Source organism: Mesocricetus auratus, unplaced genomic scaffold (genome assembly GCF_017639785.1).
Source record: "Mesocricetus auratus isolate SY011 unplaced genomic scaffold, BCM_Maur_2.0 Super-Scaffold_100025, whole genome shotgun sequence".
In the NCBI taxonomy this organism is placed as follows: Eukaryota; Metazoa; Chordata; class Mammalia; order Rodentia; family Cricetidae; genus Mesocricetus; species Mesocricetus auratus.
In genome coordinates, this window is record NW_024429206.1 from 1491968 (window position 1) to 1511569 (window position 19602).

Here is a 19602-nt window from a genome sequence, read left to right on the forward strand (position 1 = left end):
GACATCAATATCTAGCATGAGGAAAACATGGGCTACAGAACCTGGGGTTTCTCCACTGTGCTGTAAGTCTGTATATAAGGCTGCCCACTACTTACGGCACACAGACAGCAGGCAGAGACACAGATGCACATGCATTCTCCTAGCAGTAAAGATGGCAGAAGCATTCTCTTAGGACAAACATAGGACATCTTGTCTTTCATCTTCTGATACCTAGGACTTGTTCATGGTGTGGACACCACACGAAAGCAAGTTAAGGGCAAGTGTTTTTTTTTTACTTACAATTCCAGAGAGTTGCTATTCATCAGGTCAGGTAGGGCATGACAGTAGGGAGAGAAATCACAATGGCAGGAGCAGGAATTTCGCTGGTCACATTGTATTTTCCCTCAGGAAACAAGACATTGGAGAGGAAATGATGACGAGACGTAAAGCCAAAGGCCTCTCCCATGTGACCCACTTGCTCCAATGAGGGTTAGCCTTTTGAAAGATCCACAGCCTCCGTTAATGTCATCAAATGAGGACAGAGTCCAGATAAGAGTATGTGGGAGATACCTGACATAAAACCACAGCACCCCTAAATATGTGTGTGTCTTCTGTTCAGGTTAAATTCAAAGAACTACCAGCTTGTTCTCGCGATGGTTTTTGCCATTGAGGAGATCAACCAAAACCCACACCTTTTACCCAATGTGTCTCTGGGATATGACATCTATAATGTCCTGTTCAATGAATGGTGGACTTTGGATAGATGCATCACATGGCAATCAGGCCCAAAGAAGTATGTTCCTAATTACACCTGTAGGAGAGAAATGAAGTATGTTGCAGTACTCACAGGAGTATCATCGATAATATCTTCCCATATAGCGACACTGCTGGGACTCTACAAATATCCACAGGTGAGAATGAGTGGAGTGAAGAGACATAAAAACACTCGTAAGTTCAGTGCCATTCCAGGAGGCAAAAGATGATGAAAAAATTGTGCTCATGCATCTGACAAAGGTTATAATCCCAAACAGTAATTATTCAGTGACTTGATGACATATCCACATTTTCTTTGTCTACCACAGAGAAAAGATAAAAGCAGGAACAGAGAGTGATTACCTGGAACTCTGTATAATCAAGAATTTTCTAGAAAGTTCTCAGAAATTAGAATGGCAGAATTTTAATGGTACTATGGTCTAGAGAGTTAGATTTTGAAAGGAAGTATTTAATTCAAAGCATGAGATTGGATCTCTATCACTCAAATAAAACCTAGCCATGGCATTATACATCTTTAACGTCAGTTCTGGTAAAGCAGAGAGCCCCTCATAGGCAAACAGTGAGCTGCAGGTTCAATTAGAGATCTATGCTCAAAAGAAAAGAAAAAACTGAAGAATGACAGAGTAAGGATTCCAGAATTAACCGTGGACCCCATGTGCCCACATATACAGATGTGATGATCAAATACTCTTCATCACTCTAGCTGCTTCAAAAACTGTGTCATGATTGGGAGTGTGCACTAGGCTCCATTCTCTTAATTCTGCTTCTCTCTTCTTTACCTTTTAGCTGGCTATTGGGTCTTTTGATCTTCACCTGAACAATCATGACCAGTTTCCTGATCTCTATCAGACGGCCTCCAAGGATATGTCTCTGGCCAATGGCATTGTCTCCTTATTGAATTATTTCCACTGGAATTGGGTGGGGTTGATTGTGTCTGAAGGACAAAAAGGTGTTGAGATCATCGCAGACTTGGGGGCAGAAATGGACAAAAACAGAATATGTGTAGAATTTGTAGAAATGCTCCCAGTCAGCAAAGTATCCTTTTTAGCAAACATACAGTTGAATCCTACACGGCTTCTGAAGTCATCAGCAAATGTGATCATTGCCTATGGTGACAGTGACTTTCTGAGAGGTTTACTGTTTTATTTAAAACATAGTTTAGTAACCATGAAAGTCTGGATCATGAACTCAGAATGGGATATTTTCCTCCATTCAAAACATTTCATTTTGCAGTCATTCCATGGGAGTCTCATTTTCACACATCACCACAAGGAAATCTCTGGTTTCAGAAATTTTATCCAATCAGTTCACCCTTCCAAATACCCAGAAGATTTTTACCTTACGAGGTTCTGGTTCTACTTTTTTAACTGCTCATTTGCTGATGATGACTGTAATACACTGGAGAACTGTGCGCCTAACGTTTCCTTGCATGAATCACCTAAAAACTCTTTTGATATGGTCATGACTGAGTACCCTTATAACACATATAATGCTGTGTATGCTGTGGCCCACAGCCTTCATGAGATGCTTCTTCATCAAGTAGAAGAAAAGCAAATAAGAAAGTCACAAGACCTGATATTTCCAGCCTGGCAGGTAATGTGTCTCCCCCAGGATTGCTCACAACTTCAGCAATGCGATTTTTCTAAATTTATTCTTTAGGAGGCCACATTACTAGTATTAGGATCTCTAAGAGCACAAAATAAACTACTTGTAACACTGAAAAGCAGGCAAGTCAAGATGTATACAGACATGGTTCAAAGAACAAAGTATCTGTGGAAAGAAGGAAATTTGTTCTAAATCTACATTAGTGTTTTGTGTTGCCAGATCAAGGATTTCTATAGGAAAAACGCATAATATATCTAGTCTTATGAGTCCCATGTGGAGTCCCAGTGGAGGCTGGGAGGCCAGAGCTGACTGTAGAGGATACAGTGCCTAGAGACATGGAATCACACAACATAGAGAAAGAGTCTACAGAGAAAAGCTGGAGGGAAGGACCAACTGAGAATATTACACTTAAGTATGTAGAGTCCCATCCATGGACAAGAGGCTTCAGAAGAAAGGGAAGGGACTGAGCTAAATGGAGATGGAATACTTCATGGGACTACCACAACATGCAGCAAGGCCTGTGGAGTCAGACTGGGCAGCAGAGAAAAATAAGGGTAGGATGCCCAGGCATATGTAATTCCACAGCATTCAATAAAGACTACAGACGAAGTTAGGGGTGGAGCTGGCCCAGGGTAAGGTGCTCAGACACGGACAGATAATCTAATTTCAACAGAAACAATAAGTTAAGAAAAGGTAATAGAAGGATACAAATAAGAGAGGGGGAAGCCAAAACATCCTTCCTGGTAGATAATAATATTCTATACATAAGAGACCCTAAAGACTCCATCAGAAACTCTTAGACATGAAAAACACTTTTAGCAAATTGTCAAGACAAAAAATTATCACAAAAATAATCACTCTTCCTGTATACCAATGTTGAATGTACAATCAAAAAATGATGAAATAGTCCCATTGAAAACAGCCACAAAGAAATTAAATATCTGAGAATAAACCTTACCAAAGAAATGAAACTTCTCTACAATGAAAACTTTAATACACTGAAGAAAGTAATTGAGGAAGGCCCCAAAAAGTGCAATGACCTCCCATGAAAATAGATCATATCAATTGATATTGTATAAGTGGTCATCCTATAGAGCAATTAACATATTAAATGTAATTTCAATCAAAATTACAACACCATCACGAAATGTAAGCAGGCATAATGAAAACACCAGTTGATCTGTCAACCTGAACAGTGGAAATTCACAAACTCCCTCAACGAGGTGAAGACCTTCAGGCAGTAAGTGCATACTGAGTGAGGGAGAATAAGTTTTCCTCAGAGATGTGTACCCTGATAGGTTGTCTTATCCCAAGCGATCAGCACTTGTACATACAAAAACACTAAAGGGACTCAGTATGGTGTCAGTGTGTGTGTGTGTGTGTGTGTGTGTGTGCATGTGTACAAAGGTCATAAGATTAAGAGGGAGGTGGGTGTCATGGGAGGACTTGAGATGAAAATGGAGAATAGAAATTATGTAAATGCAGTTTACTTTACTTAGGTATGAAATTCTCTAGAAAATAATTTTTAAAACAGCATATTCTTCACAGGGATATACAAATTCTTAGGAATGTGCGTCTTTTGGGTATATGCCTAAGAGTGGAATTGCTGGATCTTGTGGCTGACTGATTCCCATTATCCGGAAGAACTGCCGTACTGAATACCAAAGTGGCTGTATGCGTTTGTACTCCCCCCAGCAGTGGAGAAGTGTTCCCCTTTCTCCACATCCTCTCCAGCATAAACTGTTATTGGTTTTTTTTTTATTTTAGCCATTCTGACAGGAGTAAGATGGCGTCTCAGAGGTGTTTTGATTTGCATTTCCCTGATGGCTAAGGATGTTGAGCACTTTCTTATGTGTCTTTCAGTCACGTTAGACTCCTCTATTGGGAATTCTCTATTTAGGTCTGTACCCCATTTTTGAATTGGACAATTGGTGTTTTGGTGACTAACTTCTTGAGTTCTTTGCATATTTTGGAAGGCAGCCCTCTGTCAGATGAGGGGTTGGTGAATATCTTTTCCTATTCTGTGGGCTGCTGTTTTGTCTGTTGACAGTGTCCTTGCCTTACAAAAGCCTGTCAGCTCCAGGAGTTCCCATTCATTAATTGTCAATCTCAGCTTCTTGGCTACTGGTGATATGTTCAGGAAGCAGTCTCCTGTATCATTCCTTCTAGGATACCACCTACCTTCTCTTCTAAAAGGATCAGTGTGGCTCTTTGTGACATTGATTCTTTGCATTGTTTTCATAACTTCTCCTTTACTGTTTTCAGCCCTCAATGTGATCATTTCTGGGTGTCTTCTCCTTCAGAGTGAGTGTGCATCTTTTTGTTCTAGAGCTTTTAGTTGTGCTGTTAATTCTCTAGTGTGACTTTTATCCAGTTTCTTTATGTGGGCATTTAGTGCTATGAACTTTCCTCTTAGCACTGCTTTCAAATTGTCCCATCAGTTTGGGTATGTTGTGTCCACATTCTCATTGAATTCTAAGAAATATTTCATTTCTTTTTTTATTTTTTCCTTGACCCAGGAATGGTGCAATTGGGCATTGTTCAATTTCCATGAGTTTGTAGGGTTTCTGCAATTTGTGTTGTTGTTTAAGTCTAACTTTAAACCACGGTACTCTGATAAGATACTCCGGGTTATTCCAATTTTTTTGTACCTGTTGCCAAGTATGTGATCAATTTTAGAGAATGTTCCAAGTGGGGCTGAGAAGAAGGCATATTCTTTTTGTGTTTGGATGAAATGTTCTATAGATATCTGTTAAACAAAATTGGGTCATAACTTCTATTAGTTCCTATGCTTCTTTTCTAAGTTTCTGTCTGGTGGTCCTGTCTAGTGGTGAGAGTGGGATGTTGAAGTTTCCCATTATAAATGTGTGAGGTTTTATGTGTGATTTGAATTTTAATAATGTTTCTTTTACCAACATGGATGCCTTTGTATTTGGGGCATAGATGTTCAGAATTGAGACTTCATACTGGTGGATTGCTACTGTGATGAATATGAAGTGACCTCCTTTATCTCTTTTGATCAATTTTAGTGTAAAGTCTAATTTGGTAGATATTAGGATTGCTACCCCCGCTTGTTACTTGGGTCCATTTGTTTGGAAAATCTTTTCCCAACCCTTAACTCTGAGGTACAATTTATCTTTCAGGTTGTGATGGGTTTCTTCTATGCAGCAGAAGGATGGATTCTGTCTTCGTATCCATTCTGTTAGTCTGTGTCTCTTCATAGGTGAGTTAATACCATTAATATTAAGAGATATTAATGAACATTGATTGTTCCTTTTTAAATTGTTGGTGGTGGTGAAATCATGTGTGGATTTCCACCCTTTTTTCTTTTGGCTATTGGTAAGGTGGGACCGTAGTTAACTCCATTGGGTTGGTGTTTTCCTTCCAGAACATTCTGTAGAACTGCATTTGTAGATGTTTAATATTTAAATCTGGTTTTGTCATGGAATATACTTTTTCTCCATCTATATTAATAGAAAGCTTTGCTGGGCATAGTGGTCTGGGCTGGCATCCCTGGTCTGTTAGTATTGGTAGAATATCTATCCAGGACCTTCTGGCTTTCAGAGTTTCCATGGAGAAGTCAGGTGTAATTCTGATAGGCTTGCCTGTGTGTATTATTTGACATTTTTCCTTAGCTGCTCTTAATATTCTTTCTTTATTCTGTGTGTCTGGGGCTTTGATTATTATGTGGAGAGGGGACTTTCTTTTTTGGTCCAGTCTATTTGGTGTTCTGTAAGCTTCTTGTACTTTCATAGGAATTTCCTTCGTTAGGTTGGCAATGTTTTCTTCTATGATTTTGTTGAATATCTTTTCTGCACCTTTGATTTGTGTTTCTTTGCTTTCTTCTATACTTATTATTCTTTTTTGTTTTGTTTTATTTTGTTTTTGTTTTGTTTTATTTTTTATTTTTTATAATTTTAATTTTAAATAGCTTGTTTTACATGTCAACCCCAGTTCCTCTCCCTCCCCTCCTCCCACACCCCCATGCTCCCCATCATCCCACCCTATTGCCAATTCCTTCCACATAGGGGATATCTAGAGTCTGTCATTTCACTCAAGGTAGGGTCCAGGCACTCCCCTAAGAGTCCAGGCTGAGAGAGCATCCCTCTTTGTGTTATGGACACACAATGTATGTTAGTATTTGAGGGATAAACACTGATCCACTGCTTAGGGCCCCTTTGGTTGCCCAGGCCTCCTCACTGACTCTCACATTCAGGGGGTCTGGATCAGTCCCATGCTGGCCTCCTAGCTGTCATTCTGGGGTCCAAGAGCTCTCCCCTGTTCGGATCAGCTGTCTCTGCTGGTTTTGCCAACCCATTATTTGCCAATTTGCTCTTCGCTCCTCTCTCTCTGTCGCTGGGTTCCTTGGGTTCAGTTCAGTATTTAACTGTGGGTGTTTGACTCTGCTTCCATCAGTCACTGGATGAAGGCTCCAGGATGGTTATAGACATCAAGTTCATTATCAGGAATGGGCATTCGGGGTTGTCTTTACACTATTGCTTAGCTTGCCAATTGGTGTCATCCCTTTAGATCACTAGAGGTCACAATGGTCCCTGATCTATCTTCTAACCTATGATTCCCTCTTCCCCCTATCCTATCCCCCCAGGCAACCTTCCTGTTCCCCCGTGACCTACTCTCTCTTCCTCTTCTCCCTCTCTCTATTTCCTAGATCCCCTTCCCCCCACCCCTCACCGTGTTCCCCATCTGTTCAGAGGATCTTGCCTCATTTCTCTTCTCTTGGATACCACGCATATCTTTTATGTTCTTTCCTGTTTCCCAGACTCTCTGTCATTGGAAGTGCAGACGGACACTCTCCTGATCCATGTCTAAAATCCATATATGAGTGAGTACATACCATATTTGTCTTTTTGTGACTGGGTTACCTCACTCAGGATGGTTTCTTCCAGTGCTATCCATTGACCTGTGAATTTCAAGATTCCATTGTTTTGTTTTGTGCTGAGTAATACTCCATTGTGTAAATGTACCACATTTTCTCTATCCACTCTTCAGTTGAGGGGCATCTAGGTTGCTTCCAGGTTCTGGCTATTACAAATAATGCTGCTATGAACATAGTGGAGCAGATGCCCTTGTTGTTTGGATTTGCCTCATTTGGATATATGCTTAAGAGTGGAATTGCTGGCTCTTGTGGTAGATTGATTCCCATTTTCCTGAGGCATCTCCATACTGATTTCCAAAGTGGCTGTAGGAGTTGGCACTCCCACCAGCAGTGGAGGAGTGTTCCCCTCTCTCCACATCCTCTCCAGCATAAATTGTCTTTGGTGTTTTTGATTTTAGCCATTCTGACAGGAGTAAGATGATACCTCAAAGTTGTTTTTATTTGCATTTCCCTGATGGCTAAGGATGTTGAACACTTTCTTAAGTATCTCTTGGCCATTTTAGCCTCCTCTATTGAGAATTCTCTATTTAGTTCTGTACCCCATCTTTTAATTGAATCCTTTGGTGTTTTGGAGACTTGCTTCTTGAGTTCTTTGTAAATTTTGGAGATTAGGCCTCTGTTAGATGTGGGGTCAGTGAATATCTTTGCCCATTCTGTGGACTGCCTTTCTGGCTTGTTGATTGTGTCCTTTGCCTTACAGAAGCTTTTTAGTTTCTGGAGGTCCCATTTGTTAATTGTTGATCTCAGTGTCTGTGCCACTGCTGTTATGTTCAGGAAGTGGTCTCCTGTACCAATTCTTTGAAGAGTATCTCCCCATTTCTCTTCTAAAAGTTTCAGTGTGGCTGGATTTATGTTGAGATCTTTGATCCATTTGGACTTAAGTTTTGTACAAGGTGATAAACATGGATCTATCTGCAGTCTTCTGCATACCAGCACCCAGTTATGCCAGCACCATTTGTTTTTGGTTTTTTTAGATTTTCTTTTTTATTAATTTTTCATTTAATTTTAAATAGCTTATTTTACATGTCAATCCCAGTTCCCTCTCCCTCCCCTCCTCCCGCACTCCCCATCCCCCCCCACAGGCTCCCACCCTATTCCCAATTCCTTCCACATAGGGGATATCTAGAGTCTGTCATTTCACTCAGGGTAGGGTCCAGGCACTCCCCTAAGAGTCCAGGCTGAGAGAGCATCCCTCTTTGTGCTATGGGCACACAATGACTTTATTCCAGGGATAGACACTGATCCACTGTTCAGGGCCCCATAGGTTGCCCAGGCCTTCTCACTGACACTCACATTCGGGGGGTCCAGATCGGTCCCATGCTGGCCTTCCCGCTGTCGTTCTGGGGTCCAAGAGCTCTCCCCTGTTCAGATCAGCTGTCTCTGCTGGTTTTGCCAGCCCATTCTTTGCCAAATTGCTCATCACTCCTCTCTCTCTGTCACTGGGCTCCTTGGGTTCAGTTCAGTGCTTAATTGCGTGTGTTTGCCTCTGCTTCCATCAGTCACTGGATGAAGGCTCCAAGATGGTTATAGACATCAAGTTCATTATCAGGAGTGGGCATTCTAGGTGGTCTCTCCACTATTGCTTAGCTTGCCAATTGGTGTCATCCCTTTAGATCACTAGAGGTCACTCTGGTGCCTGATCTGTCTTCTAACCTATGATTCCCTCTTCCCCCTATTCTACCCCCACCCACTCAAACTTCCTGTTCCCCCATGACCTACTCTCTCCTCCTCTTCTCCCCCTCTCTTCTTCACAGCTCCCACTCCCACCGACCCCTTGCCCTGTTCCCCATCCATTCAGAGGATCTTGTCTCAATCCTCTTCTCTTGGGGACTATGGATATATGCATATCTTTTATGTTCTTTCCTGTTTCCCAGACTCTCTATCAGTGGAAGTGCAGACTGGCACTATCCTAATCCATGTCTAAAATCCATATATGAGTGAGTACATACCATGTTTGTCTTTTTGCGACTGGGTCACCTCACTCAGGATGGTTTCTTCCAGTGCTATCCATTTACCTGCCAATTTCAATATTCCATTGTTTTTTTGCTGAGTAATACTCCATTGTATAAATGTACCATATTTTCTCTAACCACTCTTCAGTTGAGGGGCATCTAGGTTGCTTCCAGGTTCTGGCTATTACAAATAATGCTGCTATGAACATAGTGGAGCAGATGCCCTTGTTGTATGAATTTGCCTCCTTTGGATATATGCCTAAGAGTGGAATTGCTGGGTCTTGTGGTAGATTGATTCCCATTTTCCTGAGGCATCTCCATACTGCTTTCCAAAGTGGCTGTAATCCCAAAGTATCTGGCACTCCCACCAACAGTGGAGGAGTGTTCCGCTCTCTCCACATTCTCTCCAGCATAAATTGTTTTCGGTGTTTTTGATTTTAGCCATTATGACAGGAGTAAGATGGTATCTCAGAGTTGTTTTGATTTGCATTTCCCTGATGGCTAAAGATGTTGAGAACGTTCTTAAGTGTCTCTTGGCCATTTTAGCCTCCTCTATTGAGAATTCTCTATTTAGTTCTGTACCCCAACTTTTAATTAGATCCTTTGGTGTTTTGGAGACTTGCTTCTTAAGTTCTTTGTAAATTTTGGAGATTAGGCCTCTGTCAGATGTGGGGTTAGTGAATCTCTTTTCCCATTCTGTGGACTGCCTTTTTGTCTTGTTGACTGTGTCCTTTGCCTTACAGAAGCTTTTTAGTTTCAGAAGGTCCCATTTGTTAATTGTTGATCTCAGTGTTTGTGCCACTGCTGTTATGTTCAGGAAGCTGTCTCCTGTACCAATTCTTTGAAGAGTATCTCCCCATTTCTCTTCTAAAAGTTTCAGTGTGGCTGGATTTATGTTGAGATCTTTGATCCATTTGGACTTAAGTTTTGTACAAGGCGATAAACATGGATCTATCTGCAGTCTTCTGCATACCAGTACCCAGTTATGCCAGCACCATTTGTTGAAGATGCTTTCTTTTTTCCATTGTATAGTTTTAGCTTCTTTGTCAAAAATCAAGTGTTCATAGGTGTGTGGGTTAAAATCAGGGTTTTCAATTCGGTTCCATTGGTCAACCTGCCTATTTTTGTGCCAATACCAAGCTGTTTTCAGGACTATAGCTCTAAAATAGAGATTGAAGTCAGGTATGGTGTCGCGTCCTAAAGTTCCTTTATTGTATAGGGTTGTTTTGGCTATCCTGGGCCTTTTGTTTTTCCATATAAAGTTGATTAATGTTCTTTCCAGGTCTGTAAAGAATTGTGCTGGAATTTTGACAGGGATTGCATTGAATCTGTAGACTGCTTTTGGCAAGATTGCCATTTTTATTATGTTGATTCTACCATTCCAAGAGCATGGGAGATCTTTCCATTTTCTGGTATCCTCTTTGATTTCTTTCTTTAAAGACTCAAAGTACTTGATATACAGGTCTTTCACTTCCTTGGTTAATATTACCCCCAGATATTTGATGCTGTTTATGGCTATTGTAAAGGCTGAGGTTTCTCTGATTTCTTTCTCAGTCACTTCATCTTCTGTATATAATAGGGCCACTGATTTTTTTGAGTTCACCTTGTATCCTGCCACTTTGCTGAAGGTGTTTATCAGCTCTAGGAGTTCCCTTGCGGAATTTTTTGGGTCATTTATATAAACTATCATATCATCTGGAAATAGTGAAAGCTTGACTTCTTTTTCTATTTGTATCCCCTTGATCTCCTTTTTTTGTCTTATTGCTGTAGCTAGAACTTCACGTACAATATTGAAGAGATATGGAGAGAGTGGACAGCCTTGTCTTGTTCCTGATTTTAGAAGAATTGTGTTGAGTTTCTCTCCATTCACTTTAATGTTAGCTGTTGGTTTACTGCATATTGCTTTAATTATATTCAGGTATGTTCCTGTTATCCCCAATTTCTCTAGGACCTTTATCATGCAGGGATGCTGGATTTTGTCAAAGGCTTTTTCAGCATCTAGTGAGATGATCATGTGGTTTTTCTTTCGAAGTTTGTTTACATGGTGGATTACATTGATAGATTTTTCTAGTGTTGAACAATTCCTGCATCCATGGGATGAAGCCTACTTGATCATGGTGGATGATTTTTCTGGTGAGTCCTTGAATCCGGTTTCCCGGTATTTTATTGAGTATTTTTGCATTGATGTTCATGAGGGAAATTGATCTATAGTTCTCTTTCTTAGTTGTGTCTTTGTGTAGCTTGGGTATCAAGGTAATTGTAGCCTCGTAAAAAGAGTTTGGCAGTAAGCCTCCTGCTTCTATTGTGTGGAATACTTTGAGGAGTATTGGAACTAGCTCTTCTTTGAATTTCTGGTAGAATTCTGCACTGAAGCCACCTGGGCCTGGGCTTTTTTTGTTTGGGAGACTTTTGATGACTGCTTCTATTTCATTAAGTGTTATAGGTCTGTTTAGATTGTTTATCTGTTCTTGATTTACTTTTGGCAAGTGATATCTATCCAGGAAATTGTCCATTTCCTTTAAATTTTCAAATTTTGTAGAGTACAGATTTTCAAAGTATGCCCTGATGATTCTCTGGATTTCCTCAGAGTCTGTTGTTATGTCCCCTTATTCATTTCTGATTTTGTTAATTAGCATGCTCTCTCTCTGTCTTTTGGTTAGTTTGGACAGAGGTTTGTCTATTTTGTTGATTTTCTCAAAGAACCAACTCTTTGTTTCATTGATTCTTCTCAATGTTTTCCTGGTTTCTACTTGATTGATTTCAGCCTTCAATGATTATTTCCTGGTGTCTGCTCCTCCTGAGTGAGTTTACTTCTTTTTGTTCTAGAACGTTCAGCTGTGCTATTAATTCTCTAGTATGACAGTTCTCCAGTTTCTTCATGTGGGCACTTAGTGCTATGAACTTTCCTCTCAGCACTGCTTTCAATGTGTCCCATAAGTTTGCGTATGTTGTGTCTTAATTCTCATTGAATTCCAGGAAGCCTTTAATTTCTTTTTTTTTCTTCCTTTACCAAGGGATGTTGCAATTGTTCATTGTTCCATTTCCATGAGTTTGAAGGGTTTCTGATATTTGTGTTATTGTTGAATTCTAATTTTAATGCATGGTGGTCTGATAAGATACAGGGGGTTATTCCAATATTTTTGTATCTGTGGAGACTTGCTATGTTTCCTATTATGTGGTCAATTTTAGAGAAGGTTCCATGTGGTGCCGAGAAGAAGGTATATCCCTTTGTGTTTGGGTGGAATGTTCTATAGATGTCTGTGGAACCCAGTTGGGTCATAACTTCTATTAGTTCTTTTGTTACTTTGTTAAGTTTCTGTCTGGGGGTCCTGTCTAGTGGGGAGAGCAGAGTATTGAAGTCTCCTACTATTAGTGTGTGAGATTTTATGTGCAATTTGAGCTTTAGTAATGTTTCTGTCACAAATGTAGTTGCCTTTGTATTTGGGGTGTAGATGTTTAAAATTGAGACTTCATCTTGATGGACTTTTCCTTTGATGAATATGAAATGTCCTTCTTCGTCTCTTTTAATTGATTTTAATTTGAAGTCTAGTTTGTTAGATATTAGGATTGCTACACCCACTTGTTTCTTGGGTCCGTTTGATTGGAAAATCTTTTCCCAACCCTTTACCATGAGATACCGTCTGTCTTTGATGTTGAGATGTGTTTCTTGTATGCAGCAGAAGGATGGGTTCTGTCTCCCTATCCATTCTGATAGTCTGTGTCTTTTTATAGGCAAGTTGAAGCCATTGACATTGAGGGATATCAATGATCATTGATTGATGATTCTTGTTTGTGCTTGATTTATTGGTAGTGAAGTTATTTTGTGTAGTTTCTCCTCCCTTTTTCTTTTGGTGTTTTGTAAAGTGGAATTATATATTGCCTGTGTCTTTGTGAGTGTAGTTATCTTCCTTGGATCTAGGTTTTCCTTCTAGCACTTTCTGTAGAGCTGGGTTCATGGATACATATTGTTTAAATCTGGCTTTGTCATGGAATATTTTGTTTTCTCCATCTATGGTAATTGAAATCTTTGCTGGATATAGTAGTCTGGGCTGGCTTCCTCGTTCCCTTAGCGTTTTTAGGACATCTGTCCAGAATATTCTGGCTTTCATCATTTCCATTGAGAAGTCAGGTGTAATTCAGATAGGTCTGCCTTTATATGTTACTTGGCCTTTTTCTTTAGTTGCTCTGAATATTTTCTCTTTATTCTGTAGGTTTCATATTTTGATTATTATATGGCAAGGTGACTTCTTTTTTCTGGTCCAGCCTATTTGGTATTCTGTAAAATTCTTGTATTTTCATAGGCATATCCTTCTTTAGGTTAGGGAAGTTTTCTTCTATGATTTTGTTGAATATGTTTTTGTGCCTTTGAGCTGTATTTCTTTGACTACTTCTATACCTATTATCCTCAGGATTGGCTTCTTCACGGTGTCCCATATTTCCTGGATATTTTGTGTTAGGGATTTGTTGGTTTTGAGGTTTTCTTTGGTTGACGACTGTATATCCTCCAATGAGTCTTCAACACCTGAGATTCTCTCTTCTATCACTTGTTTTCTATTGGTGATACTTGCATCTGTAGTTCCTGATCATTTACCCAGCTTTTCCATTTCCAGCATCCCCTCATTCTGTGTTTTCTTTCTTGTTTCTATTTCAGCTTTCAATCCTTCAACTGTTTGACTTGTTTCCTTCATTTGTTTGGTTGTTTTTTCTTGGTACTATTTAGATTCTTTGAGAGATTTGTTTATTTCTTGAATTTTTCCCCCATTTCATGGATTTTTTGTTTGTTTTTCCTCTATTTCTTTAAGGGATTTCCTCGTTTCTTCTTTGACGGTCTCTATCATCTTCATAAAATGAGTTTTAAGGTCTGTCTCCTCTGCTTCATCTATGTAGTGCTTTTCAGGTCTTGCTGGCATTGGTTCCCTAGATTCTGGTGGAGTCATGTTGGTCTTTTGATTGCTGAGTGAGCTCTTATTCTGTCTTCTTCCCATCACTCCTTCCAGTGTGTGCTGGTGGGGCCTTTCTGTCTCAACTGGGCAGTGATGAGCATAACTTCATGCAGAACTTCTGTAGGTAATAACAGCTGCAATAAATTCATGAATGCAACAACAGAGTCTTATACAAAATTCTCATCCTCTGAATCAACCTTCTTTGGGTCTTCTCTTCCACAATACACCCTGAACCTTAGTGTGAGTGATTTATATGTTCTGTCCAGGACCAAGCACTCGGTATTAATTACCTTTATGTTGCTATATAAAGCACCATGGCTAGGGAAAATTATAGAAGTGAAGGCCCTTCTTGCACTTTTTCATTCTAGATCTATGTAAGAGTTATTAATAATGATGATGCCAGCGATTTGATATTAATTAGGCTGTCTTAACTTTCCCTTATCAAATGAATTAGTCCATTACTTTTTAAATTAACCTTGGGCATGTTTTAGGACAAAGGTAGAGGCAACATTTTTCCCAAAATATCACAGGAATGACCTCTAACCCAGTTACTGCAATAGTTCCTCCTGCAACCTCTGAAGTGCCCAACATTACCAATTTTTCCAGCACCACTGTCTTCCACGCTCTTACTAGGAAGGTCCTTTCATCTTTGCCTACTGCATTTGATTTTTTTATTCCAAAGTTCCAAAAACTACAACATTCCTCCATAAAAAAAACATGAAAAGTTTCTTCACATCAACACTTCCTGCCTGATAACAACTTCTGTGTTAGTTACTTTTTGATTGCTATGCTAAAACACTGTAACCAAGGCAACTTACAGAAAACAGAGTTTATTTCAGCTTATAGTTCCAGAGGTTCACAGTCCACTATTTTGAGGCTAGCATGGCAGCAACAAATAGGTCTGGTTACCAAGTAGAGTATCAAGCTGAGAGTAGCTGACACCCTCTATCTCACTCAGAGCTAGGAAACTGGAAGTGGTATGGGTCATTAAACTCTGAAAGAAAATACCCAGTAGCATAATTCCTCCAACAAGGCAGTATCTCCTAACCTCCCCAAAGAGTAACAGCAATTGGGGACCAAGTACTCAAATGTCTGTGCTTATGAGAGACATTTCATCGTTCAAATCACTTTGTGCTTCAGTCACTTGTTATTAGTACTTTGACCAGTTGAGAACCTCTGCTCATTCCAAGAAATGTCTCTAACGACTGCTAAAAGCAGCACTGATCTATCAGTGTCAGCGTAAGAATTTTGAAAGCAGTTTGACACCACATCAACTCAGCAAAATAACAAAAGTTCAGTACCTTTAGGGTCAATGTCCTCTTCAGCCATAAGTAGCAGCTATGAATTTCCTCCTATGTGCTTCAATTTCACCATAACATTCATGTGCTGTTACACCAGTGAGTTTATCTCGACAGGAAGGTCATTATTATAATCAAGGGTATTGCAACTAGTTAGGGCCAATGATGATTTGGCTTCCCCAACAGCATCCACGGCATCCACCACTGAAGGCTAGCCTAGAGTAAGGACGTCCAGCTCAATTCTACTTTGGTGTCTTCAACAATAGTATCTCAGTTATGGACAAGTAGGAACAATGGCAGCAACCTGTATTTTGGGGGGTATTCTGGGCCTCCCTGGAAAACAACTCCTAAAAAGTTCTCTATACCCAATACTGGGATTTTGGCTTAACAATCTTTGGCTTCTGAGGGCAGCAGTATTCAATCATGAGTGGTGCCTCCACTCAAATGCAGAGATAGCAGAGTTGTACCACAATGCCAAGTTTTACGCAGAATAGGGATCAAACCCAGGATTTCACTCATGCTAGGCAACTCAATCAACTGAGATATATCCATGCCCCCAAAACTACTTAAGGGTCTAGGTGATGTTAAAACTACTCTTGACTCTTTACATAAAGACTCTCATCTAACACACCAAGGTATTCAAAGCTTTATTTCAGACACTCTCTGGACAATGTACAGGTTACATTTTGACAATTTAAATCAAATGAGACTCACTTGGGAAGATGTAATCTAAGTTGAAAATTATATCCATCAGATTGGTCCATGAGCAAGTCTGTGGGAATTTTATTGACCAATGATTGTTGTGGGAGGGCCCAGCCCACTGTGGACAGTGTGACCCCTGGTCAGGTTGTCCTAGGTTGTATAAGAATGAAAGCTGAGCAAGCCATGTAAAATAAGTCAATAAGCGCATTCCTCCACGGTCTCCTTTTCATTTCCCACCTCCAGGTTCCAACCTTGAGTTCTTGATTTGGCTTCCTTCAGTGATGGCCTGTAACATGTAAACTTTTGTCACAGCAATAGAAAGAAAAGCAGGATGGGTTAATTCTGAAAATAAATAGATATGGCTAACTTTTGTTAGATAAACTGGCAATTGCCAGGTTTTCTTTCATTTACCAATCATTTTGTTGCTTGTGATTGAGAACTACTGTCTGTTGAACAGATGAATGTTTTCAGAAATGTTATAAAATGTTAGTTTTCATGGGTTGCAATTTGTCCTACATTCTTGAAACTTATGTTAAATTTGTTTTATGGACCAAGGATTTAAACAATATGAGACGTTCCCTAAAACTTGGGTTATTTGTCTTCACTCCGGTACCAACTTCATAAGATAATGCAACTTTTTTAGCTGCACCCGTTTCTGAAGAACATGCAGTTTACTAATCCTGCTGGAGAACAAGTGAATTTGGATGACAAAATAAAATTGAATGCAGACTATGACATTCTCAACTACTGGAACTTTCCAGAAGGACTTGGACTTAAGGTGAAAGTTGGACGGTTTTCCCCATATGGTCCACGTGGTCAACAATTATCTTTATCTGAGGACATGATAGAATGGGCCACAGAAATTACAGAGGTGAGTTGGGTATTATTGTAACTCTATGAATTACACATGCTAGAACAAATTTTGCTCAGGATCCCCTAAATAAAAAGCTATCTGCAGTGAACACCTTCTTGCAAAGGAAACAGTAACTTCTTCTCATAGAGTCTCGTTTCTGGGAAGACTCCACACCCAAGAAAGTCAGTGTTATTTCTGTAGAAATTTTATGTCATATTTCTTACTGTGTTACTGACCTTTTGCTTTATGTGTGCGTGTCTCTTATGGGTTTTGTTTGTTTTCATTTTGTTTGCTTGTTTTTTAAACACTGTGAAAGAACTCAGCCTGGACATGGGGGAGGGCCCAGACCCTGCCCAGGGTGATTTAACAGACATTGAAAACCCCCATGGAAGGCCTTGACCTACCTTGGGGGAAGAGGAGGGATAGAGTGGGGTGTTGGGGATGATGGAGGGAGGGGGGAAAGGGAGGGAGTGGGAGCTGGAAGAAACGTGTAAAAAGTTAAATAAAATTTTTTTAAAAGAAAGGAAAGGGCATGGAGTTGAATGAGTGGGGAGTTGGGGTAGAGGAAACACATCTTCAAAATGCTTCATTGACAAAGCTTTTGAATGTTTCATATTATATTACATATTTTTGTGTATTTTTCTTTTGCCTGAGAATTTTGTGATATTTTTAATATACTGACATGTAAAATTTTTCCACATAAACTTTTAAAATATTATAGAGTATTAAAAATAATATAAATAGATAAAATGTTATGTGTTGTTTTTTGTGGGCCCATATAAAATTTAGGATAGTACTATTTCTGCATAGAATGAAATAGGGATTTCAGTTGGTGTTGTACTGAATCCATAAGCAGTTATCGGGAATATGGTCATTCCCACAATATTATTACTACGACTCATTGAGCATGGAATGTCCTAACATCTTTATGGGGGAAGTCAATTACAATAACAAATACAGTAATTGTACAGAAATATCAATGCTAACTTACTGTAGACGATACCTATGTATTTTTCTTTTGTTTTCCTAACATGGTTCAGAGACAGCACCACTAGGATACTGGGGAAAATATATTTCACAGGTTTTTGGAGATAAGGATGTGATAATTACTTAAATAGAAAAATGAGGATGGAATTGTGGAAATGAGAGAAGAGAGAGTAAATTATGAATGAGAAGCACAGTGCATGGTGTAGGGCATGAATGACACTAGAGAAAATATTCCACAGGAGTTCACCAAGGCTGTGACAGGAGTGTTTTCTGCTCAGGAAATTGTCTCCAGGATGACCAGGGAGAATCTCAGCTAAAACTCCTCTGCCTCATTTCTTCTGCTCACCCACTGCTTGCATCTCTGTACATTGGGCTGACATGTTCCAGCCTGTTGTTTTCAGTGTCCATGTCCAACAGTGCCTCACTGGCTGCTACTTTTGTCCTTGACCAGTGCAAGCAAGATGCTGAAACAGTGCCTGCTTGACTGTTCCTGTTGGAAACAAAAATTCCATACTGCCTTATTTCTTTTTCTGATAAAGGTAGAGTCTTTTTTATTTTTACTGTGACTCCTGTCGTTCACTGAATCTCACAGAGGCAGCTTTTAATCCATTATATTATCCAGAAATCCCTGAACTATATATGTGATTTTACAGTTTTATACTTCCATTTTAAGGAAGAGAATTTTCTTACATACTCTACATAACTGGAGCATGTTGGTTGACCAGTATGAGTCTACATGCTCACACATTGCATGTCAAAATATGCACATCCTCTATGGTGGGTTTTCATTACTAACATATCTCTAGATTGAGTTTGGTGGTTTCTGAGATCCATTTAACTGTTACTTTTGACTCTCAGATAAGGCACCATAGTGTGCATTGTGGCAGTAGAAACCACTCATCTCTTAGCAGCCAGGTAACCAAACTAGAGGTAAGATTAGTCAATTGTCCCAATATGCCTTCCAATTGCCAGCCTCCAACTACTAACTTCCTCACCTTTTAAAAGAGAAGAGGATGGAGACAAGATCCTCTGAATGGATGGGGAACAGGGCGAGGGGGGGGTAGTGGGACCTGGGAAGAGTAGAGGGGGTAAAGAGGAAGGGAGTTGGTCATGGGGGAACAGGAAGTTGAGGGGGTGGGGGTAAAATAGGGGGAAGAGGGAATCATAGGATCGAAGACAGATCAGGCACCAGAGTGACCTCGAGTGATCTAAAGGTATGACATCAATTGGCAAGCTAAGCAATAGTGGAAGGACCACCTCGAATGCCCATTCCTGATAATGAACTTGATGTCTATAACTATCCGGGAGCCTTCATCCTGGGACTGATGGAAGCAGAGGCAAACACACAACTAAGCACTGAACTGAACCCAAGGAACCCAGTGACAGAGAGAGAGGAGTGATGAGCAAATTGGCAAGGAATGGGCTGGCAAAACCAGCAGAGACGGCTGATCTGAACAGGGGAGTGCTCTTGGACCCCAGACCGACAGTGGGGAGGCCAGAATGGGACTGATCTGGACCCCCCAAATGTGAGTGTCAGTGAGAAGGCCTGGGCAACCTATGGGGCTCTGAGCTGTGGATCAGTGTCTATCCCTGGTATACAATCTGTCTTCAT

At 40.1% G+C, this 19602-nt stretch overlaps 1 protein-coding gene across 1 annotated transcript in view; it reads left to right on the forward strand.

The window, feature by feature from the left end:
- Positions 1 to 19602, forward strand: part of LOC101827201 (vomeronasal type-2 receptor 116-like) — a 33825-nt gene that overhangs the window by 8458 nt on the left and 5765 nt on the right. Inside the window, exons 2-4 of the mRNA XM_040731523.1 lie at positions 599 to 890; positions 1540 to 2346; positions 16794 to 17021. Coding sequence (XP_040587457.1) covers positions 599 to 890; positions 1540 to 2346; positions 16794 to 17021 — 1327 coding nt within the window. The remainder of the gene's footprint in view (positions 1 to 598; positions 891 to 1539; positions 2347 to 16793; positions 17022 to 19602) is intronic.